We start from the raw sequence: 14,600 nt of genomic DNA, 5'->3' as shown, positions 1-14,600 counted from the left end.
CGTGCTGTCCACACCGCAGGGGCGCGCTTGACGGACCAACGTCTGCAGTGCGCTGCATCTCAACCTCTCTTCACTCACAGAACAGGATGGTGGTCGTTCCTCCACTGGATGCGCCTCTACCGCACCTTTTTGACCCCATCCTTGACTACCTATCATCCTCACTTCCCCCGCCTGTCTACAACACGCTTGTCACAGTGGCATCGCAATCTGTTGCGCTCGTCACTTCGTTATTCACACTTACCATGGCTCTGTTCCCATCCTCGTCATCTACATGGGATGCGCAAACCATACTGCCCCCTCTCATCACGTTATTGGCGGCATATCTCGCTCTCGTCAGCTTTTACAGGACGACGTGGTGGATGATCCGCACGGGGTTCTGGTTCATCAAGTGGGGCACGATCCTCGCTGTATTGACCGCAGGCGCAGGCTGGGTCATGAGCAACGCTAACGCCAACGGAGGGAGCGGCGTAGGTGTCCCTTTTGCAGGAGGTTTCATCCCTGTTATCGGCGGGTTTCTCCTGGATATGCTCAACGGCCAGGGTCAAAATGCAGCGGGCGGCGCAAGGTCCAACCCGAGACCAAAAACCCAGTCTCAAAGTACTCGTTCCCGCTCTCGTCCACAGAACCAGCCGAAGTCACCACGACCAAAGGCCTGGGAGTCATGGGATCGTCACCGCGAGTGGCAGTACAACGAGAACGAGGGGACCGACGCAGGGTCAGAAGGAGAGGTGAAGAAGGTCATTGGCGATATCATCGGAGCTGCGGGGCGAGTGCTGAGTGACGGGAGGTGGTGGGAGGCGGCGAAGGGAGCTGTGGACGAATTCGCCCAGGTGCTCGGTGAGAGTGGCGGAACAGATGATGGACGAGGGGAGGAGTATAAGAAACAATCTACGAGGACAAACACGAAGGCCAAGGCTGGTTCGAGGTGATACGGGTCGGTGGATGGGTTACCAGGGTGTTGTACGATATTTCCATTCTGCATTTTGTATTTATTCAAGTATCTGAATCAAGGGGACAGATGATTGAACATTTATGCAACGACTGCTATGAAAACCGTCCCGTCTTCGTCAGCGCAGGCAGCTTGGAATAAGCCATGCGAGTCAGGCAGACACACCAAAACGTGGGTACGTACCTTTATCCTGCAACTGATGCCAGATAACCATTGGCACTCGCAATACCTCTGTGGGCCCTACTGGCAAGTCCGAAAATTTGAACCACCGGAAGGATCAGAAGAGCTCACCGAAAACGTCCATATATGCTCAGCCAGGTTTACGATAAGTTCATAGAGTGGCTATGCGCACCTCCTGCGGGATACGCGAAAAATGTCGGTTTTTTTGGTGAGAGCTTATGTCTTGATGATCCGTTGTGGCTTATTATGTGGCTAAGAGGCGGTGAGTGACAGAACCGCACGCATGGTCGATGCTGTGACAGGCGGTACCAAACCTGTGTGACAACAACGTCGAATAAAAACTGGGGTTCCGATTTATAACTCGGTGACCGGCTGATCGGAGTTTGGACGTCATTCGGGACCAATCAGGGACAGCCGCCTTGTTTTGCCGAAGGACGCCGATAAATTCCCTCTCAAGGGAAGCCGACTTCTGAAATTCTCGGGAGCATAAACATGCGCAAATATGGAGAATATATGTACCTGCTCCCATCTCCCGAAACCACTTCCCCACCTTGCCACCGGCTTTCTGCCTTCTCACCACAACGCCCCCCTCCTCCGTACCCTATAGCGCCCAACCCCCCTCTCTCCTTAATGGCTCTCAAGAGGAAGTTGGAACTCGAGGCTGTCGATGCTCCGATTGTCAGTGCCCATACGCGTTGTCGCGTCACGCGCGCTGACCCCTCTCCTCCACAGAGTGTGAAGCAGCCCAGACTCATTCCCTTCCCCAACACTGAAATGGACACAGACGTTGTTATGTCCGACGGCTCCATCTCTGACCTCGAACCCCTCTATCTCCCTGTTCACAGTCGTCTCCCGTCGAACGCAAGCTGCTCATCGTTGTCAAGCGCGTCTGACTCCCCGCAGGATTCGCGTGAGTATTACTGTCATAAGTTCTCTGCCTCCACCTTAAAGGCTTACCTGTTGTAGCCATCTATCCTGCCTTCGATCTGTACCCTCACGACGCGTACAGCTACATGGACGCGAACTTCCATGTCCATTCGCCATCTAACGTGATGCAGAAATCCGTCGGCCTCCTTCAGCCAAAAAATGCCGCGTTGACGCATCATGGGTAAGTTTGATTCCATCGCAGAGTCAGCGTCTAAGTGCACGGTGCTCTCTTCAATTCTTGTCGGTATGAATGTTAGCTGATCGCTACTTCGTTGTAAATGTGCATGCATGCAACGTAGGCAAAACTGTTCGCAAATTCCCAAACTTCGTATTGCCTGTTCGCCTGGACTTAACGGACAAAGGACCATGTGGGCATTCTGCGAGCAATGCGGCGCTATCGAGATGGTCGACACCGATTAAGCAGCTCGGAGAAAGAGGTCCCTCTTTCCGTAATCTTATCAACTCATTTCACCAACGCAACTATTCGCTTTCGTGCTTGACCCCTCGGCTTCTCACCCTTCCATTCTCTCGACTCATCCTCGACTTCGAGAACACATCTGCAAGTTCCAAGTCCACCTATCAAGGTCGTGGATGAATTGTACCGTTGTGCTCTGTTGCTTTCAATTGCCCCCTTCCTCGCTCTATCTGGCGACACGTTCGGCGACTGCCGACCTCCACACGTCACCTTCTGCATGTGCTTTTTCGCCTATGTATTGACGACCTTGACGCCGCCATATCGACGCGCCGATTACGACTTCAGCATCGACATACTGCGGACCTCCGACAACCTCTAATTCAACAGAACGTCTGGTCCCCATTCCTATCCCATCCGCCGACCCTCACATTCGCTCTGTCGTCTTTGCTTTTCCTGTCGTGACGTCCTACTGCATCCACCGCTGTACGGTAGTCGTGTTGTCGCATCATTCATGGACTGCATAACTCCTCCGCCAGAAAAACAACGGTCGCACATAGATAGGTCCTCTGCTCCTGTTCTTCCCTGTATTTTATGTGATCGATTGTTCCCGTGGGTTGCGTTATTGCAAGCATTTGTTGTGGTAAATCGCCAGCACTCTACTTGGTAGCAGGAGCTAGTGTGTCCTGACAAATCGTGAGGCGTGTATGGTCTGCTTCCACTCTAAGCGCCGTGACGCGGTTGTGACTCGACATACCCGATATGGTATTGGACATTGTGGTAAGGGCGACTTATCAGCCAAATAACTACTGGCTAGTCTTTGGCACTAGTACTGTTTGGTCGTTATTCACTTTGCATTGTTGCCGACGATATTTCTCTCCTACGAGAAACCTACGAGGGCAAAATAATAAAAGTGATTCCTGGGAATATTTGCAAATGTCTTCCTTAACAATCCAGTGAGCACATTTATGAAGGACCAATGAGCACTTTCGCCCGCCATTTTGGTGTAAGCGTGACATTAGACACCCGACGCGAGTGGTTGGAGGTGGTTGGGTATGAGGGAGGCCTATCTTAGCTTTCAGCCGCCTAGTGTCGCCAACCGATGCGCCGTCCATGTAGCTTACGACAGCGCACTGACAGCTCCGAGTTCTGTTTGATGAGGAGCTACTAATCGCTAGGTTACGAGGAACGTATGACAGTTGCTGCCCGTACTGTAGTACTACAGAACCCAGATGGATTGACATCTCGATTTTGTCCTGTCAGACTGAGCTCGGCAATTGTAAAACAAATTTCCTGCCTCTTACAACTGATCGCTGCTGCCAGTGCCGCCAGCATCTAGTTCTCATTAATGCCCTACGCTGAACAATAAGGAGAGCGGATGCATCGCGAGCGTTGAGGTATGTACGCGATCGAGCAGATATCGCGGATTCTATACCACGTGGCGTCGAATTACATGCGGATGCTTTCTCGCCCACAAACTTTGTTCAATCTGCAGTCCTCCCCCGGACTGCACCGTCCATCTAATCCCAAGCTTCTTGTATACCTTTCTCTTTGCTTTGTTCAAGGTCTTTCATCCGCGCGATATATCCCTTGTCTACACTCGTTTCAAGTATAATTACCTCTACCTCCAGTGCAAACGATACCCTCCGATCGCCCACAAAGATATCCATGTCTGCCAGTATAATTCCTGACCAGTCTGTCCCACCCACTCCCGTCACCCCGAATGGAACACAGAACCCATCAGAGGCTCAGCTGCCGAGCAACACTGACAATGGGGCCACAAACCCCAATCCAGAACTCAATAGCGATATGCCGCCACCTCCGGAAGTCCACCTCAACGGTATGCCTGCGTCGACCTCTCACACAGCAAATGGCGGTGCTAGCGTTGGGTGGGGCTCCAATTTCTGGGTTACACTGGTCGATCCACAGGTGCGTGGCCCTTCGTATCATGGGTGGCTCTCGTCACGGAGCTTGCGCGTGCAGACTCAGGTATCATTCTTTGCGTGTCCAGCTACTGGTGAAGTGAGCTGGGACCCTCCTGTCGGTAATTTCTTGTAAGTTGCGATAGTCTTTCCGTTGTCTGTATTAAGCGAGGCTCTTCAGGCTGCCTCCAAATCCTGAGGGTGAGTGGTGGGAGATGATAGATGAGACAAGCGGGCTGCCGTATTATTATCAAACTAAAACCGGAGAAACCGTGTGGGAGCGTCCGCAGGCCTTCGTTATACCTTTGACCACACTCCAGGTGAGAAGAATATAGTATCAGTAGATATATTCACTCACAACACACAGAATACTGCCCTCGGGCGTCGTCTCTCCATCCGGCAGTCTACCTACTTAGCAGCCAACAGCTCGCCAAGCACTCCGTCAACTACACCTGAACGCTTGCCATACCGGCGTTCACATTCGTACACAAACGATAAGGATTTGTCCAGACAAAGCCAGAGTCCACGGCGGCGGTCCCAGTCCTCCACGCGCCGCAGCCCTCCGGGTACGCCAACGCAGCTTTCCAGTCCAGGCTCCTTGAAAAAGCAACAGGCGGTCAGACGGACCTCCAGCAACGAGTCTCACCTTCCGAGTCCTAACGCGAGCGGCGGCCCACTTGCATATCCACGTGGACATTCCCTAGCGCCGATCCCAGGCTCTCCCTACGCGACCGATGTGTCGCCGCCACCTTCACCGTCGTCTCGCAGGTCGAAACCGTCCACTCCCGTGCGCGAGCGGGCGCCGTACCGCCAGGACCGAAGATCCAAAAGAGACGGGGAGAAGGACAGCCCGCCGCGTATGATGACCGCTGCCGCTGCCGACTCGCTGGGTGGCTCACGATCCAAATCGTCGTCGTACCTCTCGTACCACGCCCCGCAACCCCAGAGTCTCAGTGCCGCGCTCGAGATGATTACGCTCTCTAACTCCAACTCGCAGTCTTCCAATTACTCAGAGATCCAGCCCCTGCACGCCTATTCAGACAGTGGTCATATCGAGCCCTCATCATCATCGTCTTCGCACACGGATCGTCCTCACGTTAGGATCAGCACCGATCCAGGCGTGAATGGCTCATTGCGTCCTGGACATATTCGTGGACACGATTCCCCCCCGGCGACGCCATTGCGTATGAAGGGGAAGAGCAGGGAGAAGGGGAGTGTCCCACCATCACCTCGGAGGCCAGTTCCATCAATCCCTCAATCGAGCGCCAAAGGTACGAAGACCGTTTCAGGTGCTGTGCAGCTGCGAGGAAAGGACATCAGCGGTCCCGTGGTCAATCGTGGTCAGGACGCTCATCGTCTTTCTACTCTCCTTGGCTCATTGATTTCGGACTGTTGATTACACAGAAGCCGCGATGAACCTTAGCCCCATGCCGGATCCCACCACTGGGCAGCCTATACCCGTTGAGTGTAATCCTAAGCTGACGAGGCCATCGACATCGTCTCTAAACACAGGGTACGTTCAGTGGACGCTAGTTTTAGCGAATAGCTTGATCTAATCTGTGACGTAGCAAGTATCCGATATTGCCGTTCGATTTGGCGTCAGATATCCAGCAATTCTCCGAGTCTCAATTCGCCAGACAGTACTTCTCAACGCACCGCACCGGCTTCATCTTCAGACGGAAAGTTCCCGTCGAGCAAATGATGTCATGGCAGAAGGTTTCCTCCAATTTCTTCCTTCATTTTTCGATGCCTTACCATCCCCTCTCAGACTCCCCTCAGTTCCCCTCTCTTATTACTCAATCGCGCATTGCACAAGAATGCTATCAAGATTTTCAAGGTCATCCAGCACATTATGGGGGATCGAGAGCGGGATCGGCCTCTCGGCGTGCGTGTAGCGTCTGACAACCTTGCCTCTTTAGTGAAACCTATCAATGGTTCAACAACCTCCTTGGTCGTTGGACCTTCATCGGCTTTACTTGAGGAAGAGCGTTGGCTCCTCGGCGAGGGTCTATTGCATGGCGAGTTACGTGACGAGATATACTGCCAGGTGATGAAGCAGCTGAACGGGAATTCTAATACGTGCGTGGTCTCTATCTCTTTTTGAGCCATTTTTAAGACATATCTATAGTGAGAGCGTGTTCAAGGGATGGCAACTTCTATGTGTCCTTCTAGTGACTTTCCCGCCTTCCAAAAACTTCGAGACGTCTCTTCGCTCGTACATGCAGCAGGCAACCACCCAGCAAGAGGGGCGTGTGGATGTTATGGCGAAATACTGTATTCGACGACTGGCTCATATTTCCAGCAAAGGGCCGCGGGGTAAACCGCCGAGTGTAGCGGAGATTGAGACCGCTTCTGTGAGTATATCTCTGGCATAGCATGCTCCTTACCCGCTAACGCTAGGCCTGCGTCAACAGGATGCAGCATTTCATCCATCCATCTTTGGCGAATCTCTGGATGCCATCTTCAGGTTGCAAGAGCGAAACTACCCGCACATGCAAGTCCCTATCATTCTCCCTTTCCTCGCGGACGGTATCTTGGCGCTGGGTGGTACCAAGTCCGAAGGAATCTTCCGTATTCCCGGAGACGGTGACGCTGTCTCTGAGCTGAAGCTGCGGATCGAGAAAGGGTACTATAGCCTTGAGGATGTCGATGACCCACATGTCCTTGCTTCGCTGCTGAAGCTGTGGCTTCGCGAGCTGTGTGACCCGCTCATTCCCGACGAGTTGTACAATGACTGCATCACGCACTCCAAGGAGCCGGACACGTGTGTACAGATTGTGCATCGCCTCCCAACGATCAATAGGCGTGTTATCCTGTTCGTTGTTAGCTTCTTGCAGCTATTCCTCGAAGAGAAAGTCCACACAGTGACGAAGATGACTGCGCCCAATCTGGCGCTAGTCATGGCGCCCAACCTCCTGCGATGCAACTCCGATTCGATGGCTGTGGTTTTCACTAACGCTCAGTGAGTGGCTAATCTACCAGTCCCGAGCCGATATTGACTGCTTTGCAACAGGTATGAGCAGACCTTTGTGTACAATCTCCTCTTGCATCTGAAATGCCACGAGGTTGACCCGGAATATGCTCCCACTCACGGCCAAGGCGCCATACCCGCTGCTTCCCCCATACCTCGTACATCAAAATCTCGTCGCAGGACAAACCGCTGACCTACTCATACCCAATTCGCCTTCTGTAACGTATCATCAGTCATCTTGTCACACGTTCCTTGTAGCATTTCTGAATTTTGCGATAGTTGGGGTGTGGATTCATCATATATCATCATCTCATGGACGTATTGCTAATCACTTCTAAGCAATAGATACCTAACATAATCTCTTGTATACTGAACTGACGGTTCAAATATTTTGAGGAAGTGCTTCCACATGCCCAACTTCAGCATTATTTGTGCTACGACCCAACTGCCTCACCTGAACCAATCATTCCTCTATGGCAGCCTCCACGAATAACCTAGAACCCGTAAGTACTGGGTTGAGGACTCCGGCGTCCTGAAGAGCCGCGAACAAGTTGAACAACATCAAATCCTATGAAGATCGTCAGCAAATGTCATAGGAGTGCATGAAAATGGGAACGGTACTCGCGCAATTTTTGGCACTGATAAAGCTCAGCGTTACAGGAAGGTATTCTGTCTGGCCTGTGATCGTTGAGTTGTACGGGGCCTCGCCAACTGCAAAGAATATCATAATTCGGGGACCGGTGGAAGATCGATGTGGGAAGAAATCTCACTTGGGACAACCATATCCGGTGTTTCTGCTAACACAGCGATGCGGCCAGATGAGAAGCCAAACGGCGTACTGGGCGGCCTATGGGAACGTTAGGGAATCCTCGTCGCCACCAAACTGTGATTTCCAACTCACCCAGAGTATGCGTTGCGGTAGTTGGTAGCTCCAGAGCTTTGGGGGTAGAGAAATACGCTATCGGAACATGTGTCCGAATTCCCACCTTTCACCACCTCATTCGTGAACCAGCTCATGAAGACGGTCTTGTTCACAACCGCCTCGTCGTGGGCCTCAGCGGGCAGCGACCAGCCATACTCCCATCGTGTCAAGGGTGCTGGATCAATAAAGGGTTTACGGCCGCCATTGGCAGCAGCGTAATCAGCCAAGAATGGATCAGCCAGCAGTGAGGTCTGATCACTCGCAATGAGGATTGGATAGGTGGTGTTCAGCATTTCACGAAGTGATGCAGAAATGTTCGATGGCTTAGTTTCGGTCCACAGGGCTGTAAGGTTCATCTCGGTGCGCTGAGTGCCTAAAAACTTCTCGAGCTTGCCGATGAAGGTGTTGAACGTTGCCGCGGTGGTACCCGCTGCAGGGGGTTGACTGAGATAGCTACCACCGAAAGCGTCAACCGGAAAAAGGATAGTCTGAGGATACTGGGAGTACTGAGGACACAGGTATCAGCCAGTTGGCGACGAACTTTCTACGTTGACTTACAGAGGTAAAGTTCTCATACCACCAATGTCCCACCGCCGCCCATGACTTCGCATCACGGGAGAAGATTCCGAGCGTGTCTAGTTCTGGTGAGAGCGGCATCACATCGTCCGTAGACACTGCACCGTGCGACGGTCGGTTTCCATACAGGCCGTTTGCACCCGCAGGCCCTCTCATTGAGCCTCCGGTATCGCTCCCGATGGCGAAGTCAAGCCAAGGATACGCAGCCATACTGGTGCCTGGCCCAGTGGACGAGCTGCTGCCATCTTGATAGCCGTCGCCCCGAGGATTGTATGGTGCATGGAGATCGACCCAATCGTCCGTTGCCACCTCGCCGTTGGCGAATTGCGATGTCTTTGCCTTTCCAACAAGGACTATACCGGCGTCGAGGAGTCGCTGCAACGCAGGAGCTGTCCGATTCTTCGGTGGGTAGAGGTTGAAGTAGGCACGATTTCCGCAACCGGTGCGTAGACCTTGAACATCGTAGATATCTTTCACCGCCAGACGGAAACCTGCAAATGGCTTTTCGGCTGTCGGTGAAAAGTAGAGACGAGATGGGACAGCGATCGTTTCAGTCGCCGCGCCGGGAATTTTGGCAGGCAGAACCTGGAAACTACCATTCTTGTCAGGCACAGTGCCATACAAGAAGGACTGCTGCTCGTCGTTGTAGAGGCGGTACGCTAAATGTTCAGAGCGATTTTAACCAATAAGTATCAGTATTCACAGGTATATGCACCTTCGTATATATTTCCAGTTAACGGCTCCAGGAAATATGGGCCTGAAGGAAGAGGTTGAGATGGGTCAAGCCCACCAGCATATCTCGTGGAATAAAGTATGAAGTCAACCCCGTACTTCTCCTGGGCAGCAATCACTCCGGAAGAGATGGAAGGAGAAGAATGAGACCCATTGAAAGTGATATAAACCCCTTGTGTACATGAGAAGAATCGCGCGTCAGACAAGGGACAAGGCATGATATGCAGTTGGCGAACCAGTCAGAAATGGCATGCTCCAAACGTCATCTTGTGTCGCCCATCCAGACAAAGTCTCTGCGAAGGCATTCTCGTCGAAGTGGACCAATGAAGTGGGAAGAATCGAAAACGGAATAAGATTTCGTCCGAGCTTCTTTGTTATTCTCTCGGTCAGACCGTCTGCTTCAAACTTGGACACTGGAGATGGGGGGACAAAGTATGAGACGCCGCCGAGAATGAGAGTGCTGCCTGAGAGTGACAGGGGGACCTGAACAGCTGCTGCAACACTGAAGACCTGGTCTACCACGGTGAGATAGAAGACTGCGAAAACAGCAGCGATGTGACAGAGGAATTTCATGACCACCACAGATCGTGGAAGAGCTGATCAGTGGCAACATATGGTGGTGATACTTATAAATGAGGTCGACAGTCAGATAACGCAACGTTCCGGGTCAGCGAAGCGACTTCAGACGGAATTCCCTGGCACGCGTGTCCAAGGAAAGATTCCACGAGGCTTTTATCTATCATGCTAAGAGGAGCTCCCAGCGACCATACAAAGAGATGGTTTCGTTAGAATACTGACGGTTAACCAGATCCGGAAAACGGACACCAGTGGAGATGCGAGTAGGACGCCAGAGGACCTACTTAATGGTCAGAAATTACAGGATCACATACAAAAAAAGCACCTTATCGCGCGAGCATTAAGTGGCTGGCAGGAACGAGATAGTCAGGTGATCCGACAAAAGAGTGGCACATGACATGAACACAAGGTTTCGAAAGTCAGAAAGTACATATGAGCAGAACCTTGAGCCAACTGTACAACGCAAACATTCCTTGGCCTACAATATCGTCCTTCTGAATGGGAGTACGATTTTAGACACATACTGACGTATTCCACGCGACAATAGCCCTGGCGGCAATGATCAACTTACATGTTGGTACTGATACCCGGCCACAAATCCAAGTGGCAGACGTCCGTGGGCCTCTATTAGAGCTATGATATCTGCTGCTGTGGCAGTTGAGAAGCTGTGTAAAGATGCATCAGCCTCGCTGCTGCCAGTGACAAAGGGCCGAGATGCGAACGCAAAGTTACTTTGTTTCAAGACGAGAAGTATCATGGGGCTCCACAAAGGAATTTGTGAACGTGGACCATTGCTCCGCTTATAAATGCGCTGCATGGCTTAAACGCGGACTGTGCACCTCCCCATAAAAGCTCAGCATTGCTCAGGAACAACTCACCCTTCCGTCTTCCAGCCACATCTCAGCAAATCGCAAGTCCAACGATTCCAATGGGTTTCATCACCGTCATGGCTGTTAGCATTGGTCTCATTGCCCTGGCATGGTCACTACCATGTGAGTGACTGGGTTTTTCAGGAGTGCATAATGCATATCCTGATATTTTCTGCAGATTCACAGCTGGATCCCCAACTCGATGATGCCACAGTTGATAACCTGTCTGGTCTTCCCGAACGCCAGAGAATCGTAGAGCATCCGTTCATGCACCTTCCTCTTCATGGTCGGATCCCGGACTCGGCCCTGTTGTTCCTGAAGTGAACAAGACTTCCGTCGGCCGTGCATTGCGAGACCGTCTGGCAGAAATACTTGGCAGCGAAAGGTGATAGTCAGTTGTACCCTGGATACTATTATATTTATGCATTACGCACCTCCGAGATCAATGAAGTCTGAGAAAGGATACAACAAGATGCAGTCACATTTTCATTGGTGGACAACATGCATCTAATAGCCACTGTCGATCAAAAGAGAGACATGCTGCTCAGACTTTCAAGTGACGCAACACTGAGTACAGTCGGGGCGTCCATGGTGTCGTACGTTGACCCGCAACCAGATCTCGCCCTGCTGAGAAGTGGTACACAACGCTCACTGAAAGTCAGTCATAGTATAACTCCAGGCAAGAAAACATTCCGTTAGATTTGCGTTAGATTTACAACCAAAGCAGAGGGCCACTCGGCCCGGGGGGGCCGATCCAAGCCTGGCACGTGGAAGTTTGAACACATCGCGCCTGATATGGCAGGCAACTGTGTATGTTCACAAACCGGCTTAACATACTGTACCAATGTACACTGTTGTATCCTTTCTGCTCGAGTACCCCCTTCTCTGATATGCATGTCGCATGATGTCAAGAGCTTGACGTTTACCCCCAGTAATATACGTTCTTCCGAATATGGGAATCCTTTTGCTCCCTCCTACTCCTTGTACTCAATCTGTTAAGTCACCATGCAACTCCGCCTGCAAAGAACAACGACCCATAGGCTGAATGGCCCACCAATCTTCTATAAAGTCTGGGAAAGTGATAACAGCATCTTCAGCTCGTTGATCGACTCATCCTACCACCCAGGCCTCCAGCTCTCCGTAGCTGTAAACTCGCTCCTTAGTGGCTATACCGTGCATATCTTGATACCCTACAAGAACTGCGACTTGTTTACCCTCATACTTCATAAAATGTATCCACGTACCCTGCAAACGTTCACGCTCCTTCTGCTCTGTGTCACCTTAGGTGCGTCTGTTCTTTGCATACATTCGGCTCCCATCTACAACGTCTTCCGCTGCAGTTCTTTCGACGCCTACACCAGTCCCAGTCCCAGAACCAATCGACAAGAAAATTGCACAAGTCGTCGCCGAGAACAACAATCTCGGATGCTCTCAAGGATGCTCCGGGGTAAGTAGAGTTGTCACCACTGATTCGAGGATGACGTTGTCGAGAAACTCACTATGTCAACCGCAGGTGAACGGAACCGTCGATGCCATCTCCTCCTCAGGCGCGGTTTCAGCAACAACGAAAGGGACATCGAATGCGCTGGCCGCTGCCGCTGCTGTTGCGGGCGGACTTTCTGCCATCGCCGTTCTCGTATGAACGTTCAACCGCATTCAGTGCGATTGGTGTACACCGGTGTCTAGAGATAGTGACTACTACGCTCACATTATCGATATCATGTACATGTGTATCTCTGCTCCATACTCTAGACGCTCGCAATGACCTCCCTCGAAATAACCAGCGGTGTCCAATCATGTTCACAAACCAGCGAGAAGACCTTCCTCTCCTGCAACACCTACGACGTGTTCGCGTCCTCCAATCTCCATACACCCAATATCGTCCCGGCCGACCTCCTTCAAGAAACCGTCAACAACATGCAACGGCTTTCCCTGTCGAGACATCACCAGATCCTGACCGACGGCCCTTATCCACTCGACGACCGGCTTCCTAATCCACCGCTGCACTTCGCCGAACGAGCTGCCAGCCTCGAACCACCCAAGATGCCCACCTTTCTTCGTGACAGCGAAGACCACCCATTCGTTCTCCCCTGTGTCCACGGGCAAAACTTGCACGATCGGATCATCCTCTGAGGAGATGGCGAGGAAGGGCACACGTATACGCCCGAGGACGTCATGGCTAGAGGCCCACACATAGTATTCATGAGCGGAAGGAAATGGAAATGGTGGGCTGGAACCGCCCGCAAGCCGAGTCATGTTCTCGTCGAAATCGATGAGCGCAGGGGTCTTGAGACTGAGGACCTTCGGCACCGCTTTACCGACCGGGTGGTCGCTGAACTTGGAGAGGCTGGCTTCGTGCCGTTTGACTAGTTTCTGCAAGTTGGTGCCCATCGCCTTGGAGTATACAACATGGTTCAGGAAGTGGCCATCCAATCTGGATAATACGCAATGCATGAGAACGTATGATACGGTAGCAGTGCGGAGACACACTCACGCTATGCCGTTCTTCACGAGGTCCCAAGACTTACAACGGCAGTGAGCATATAACTGAAAACCCAGACAACCACGGGCGAACTTACGCATGCGAGAACACAACCAGCAACAAGCCTACTATTCTGCCCTTCTTCAGCCAGATACCGGGTCATAACGTTCGCGCCGAGAGAGAAGCCCAGGCCAATAAGCGGTGCTTTCGGATATTTACGCGCGATATACATGACCGCCACCCGGACATCTTCGGTGTGACCGGCAGAATAGAGCTGCGGGCTAGTAATTGGTACGCCAGCACCTAAGTAGTGGATCAGCATAACGCTATGCCAAAGGTACGACGACTCACAGCCGCGAAAGTTCACGACAACTCCCCGATACCCCAATCCGCCTTGTTTCACAGGTGCGCATACTGGAGCCAATATAGTACGCACATACGCCTCATGAGATCCTGGAAATGACGATCAATATTAATAACCACGAATAGAACCGGAACAAAGACGTGCCTCCAGTCAATCCATGTAAAGCTACAACGATGGGTGTATCATCTTTCAGCAAATCCTGATCTCCAGAAGGAGTAAAATCTACGCCTCTGTGTATGCACAGCCATGAGCTGGGAGAACAGGCTGAGCGGACGGTATTGCTTATTGCTTACATTGTGCCACCATCTAATGTTCTGAGAAATGTTCTACAAATCCCATAAATGAATAAGAACATCAACGAAATGCTATGGGCTTCCTACCTATCATATTCAACCTTGTCGACCTTGGAGAAGTCACCGACTACAGAATAGCCTGTCTGGAGATGTCCACTGTAACACGCTCAATTGTTGGCCTTCAAGAAGCTGGCCTCAAAGAACATACTGACCTGTACAACCACCATGCAGGACGAAATTCTGTGTAAAGGCTAGGGCACTTCGACTCTACGAAGGACCGCAAGGATATACGTTGAACTTCTTTGGAGCCGAGCGAAGTCCGGACAGAGAGAGAAGGACGAGGGGAATGAAAGTACAGTTTAGGGAGATAGTATCCTGCAGGGAGCAGAACACTGAAGAGCAAGCCCATTAATATGTTGATTGTC

The 14,600-nt window shown here is 51.7% G+C and overlaps 7 protein-coding genes across 7 annotated transcripts; 5 read left to right on the top strand and 2 right to left on the bottom strand.

Moving 5' to 3' along the window:
* Nucleotides 1-86: 86 nt before the first annotated feature.
* SCP_0307840 (hypothetical protein) lies at nucleotides 87-929 on the top strand (the record flags this gene model as incomplete). The annotated part of the gene is made up of 1 exon (XM_027756172.1): nucleotides 87-929. The coding sequence occupies one exon, from the start codon at nucleotides 87-89 to the stop codon at nucleotides 927-929; it is 843 nt and encodes a 280-aa protein (XP_027611973.1).
* Nucleotides 930-1,759: 830 nt separating this feature from the next.
* On the top strand, nucleotides 1,760-2,476 carry SCP_0307830 (hypothetical protein; the record flags this gene model as incomplete). The annotated part of the gene is made up of 4 exons (XM_027756171.1): nucleotides 1,760-1,807; nucleotides 1,862-2,039; nucleotides 2,096-2,237; nucleotides 2,356-2,476. 4 exons carry the CDS (start codon nucleotides 1,760-1,762, stop codon nucleotides 2,474-2,476), a joined length of 489 nt encoding a protein of 162 aa, XP_027611972.1.
* Nucleotides 2,477-4,136: 1,660 nt separating this feature from the next.
* Nucleotides 4,137-7,554, top strand: SCP_0307820 (predicted protein; the record flags this gene model as incomplete). Its single annotated transcript, XM_027756170.1, has 10 exons — nucleotides 4,137-4,397; nucleotides 4,452-4,522; nucleotides 4,572-4,710; nucleotides 4,758-5,730; nucleotides 5,795-5,903; nucleotides 5,959-6,106; nucleotides 6,159-6,469; nucleotides 6,519-6,744; nucleotides 6,805-7,352; nucleotides 7,404-7,554. 10 exons carry the CDS (start codon nucleotides 4,137-4,139, stop codon nucleotides 7,552-7,554), a joined length of 2,937 nt encoding a protein of 978 aa, XP_027611971.1.
* A 270-nt stretch (nucleotides 7,555-7,824) lies between these two features.
* Nucleotides 7,825-10,164, bottom strand: SCP_0307810 (predicted protein; the record flags this gene model as incomplete). The annotated part of the gene is made up of 7 exons (XM_027756169.1): nucleotides 7,825-7,929; nucleotides 7,987-8,072; nucleotides 8,132-8,208; nucleotides 8,263-8,789; nucleotides 8,842-9,518; nucleotides 9,575-9,763; nucleotides 9,828-10,164. The coding sequence occupies 7 exons, from the start codon at nucleotides 10,162-10,164 to the stop codon at nucleotides 7,825-7,827; spliced, it is 1,998 nt and encodes a 665-aa protein (XP_027611970.1).
* A 931-nt stretch (nucleotides 10,165-11,095) lies between these two features.
* SCP_0307800 (hypothetical protein) lies at nucleotides 11,096-11,360 on the top strand (the record flags this gene model as incomplete). Its single annotated transcript, XM_027756168.1, has 2 exons — nucleotides 11,096-11,159; nucleotides 11,215-11,360. The coding sequence occupies 2 exons, from the start codon at nucleotides 11,096-11,098 to the stop codon at nucleotides 11,358-11,360; spliced, it is 210 nt and encodes a 69-aa protein (XP_027611969.1).
* A 681-nt stretch (nucleotides 11,361-12,041) lies between these two features.
* SCP_0307790 (hypothetical protein) lies at nucleotides 12,042-12,678 on the top strand (the record flags this gene model as incomplete). The annotated part of the gene is made up of 3 exons (XM_027756167.1): nucleotides 12,042-12,321; nucleotides 12,377-12,483; nucleotides 12,550-12,678. The coding sequence occupies 3 exons, from the start codon at nucleotides 12,042-12,044 to the stop codon at nucleotides 12,676-12,678; spliced, it is 516 nt and encodes a 171-aa protein (XP_027611968.1).
* A 158-nt stretch (nucleotides 12,679-12,836) lies between these two features.
* Nucleotides 12,837-14,584, bottom strand: SCP_0307780 (AB-hydrolase YheT; the record flags this gene model as incomplete). The annotated part of the gene is made up of 8 exons (XM_027756166.1): nucleotides 12,837-13,470; nucleotides 13,531-13,559; nucleotides 13,616-13,821; nucleotides 13,870-13,971; nucleotides 14,027-14,112; nucleotides 14,176-14,208; nucleotides 14,263-14,331; nucleotides 14,388-14,584. The coding sequence occupies 8 exons, from the start codon at nucleotides 14,582-14,584 to the stop codon at nucleotides 12,837-12,839; spliced, it is 1,356 nt and encodes a 451-aa protein (XP_027611967.1).
* Nucleotides 14,585-14,600: the final 16 nt, after the last annotated feature.

Source organism: Sparassis crispa (assembly GCF_003851025.1).
Source record: "Sparassis crispa DNA, contig_000002F, whole genome shotgun sequence".
NCBI classification, from domain to species: Eukaryota; Fungi; Basidiomycota; class Agaricomycetes; order Polyporales; family Sparassidaceae; genus Sparassis; species Sparassis crispa.
Note: the sequence above shows the minus strand (reverse complement) of the source record. Positions and strands in the feature narration are given on the sequence as shown.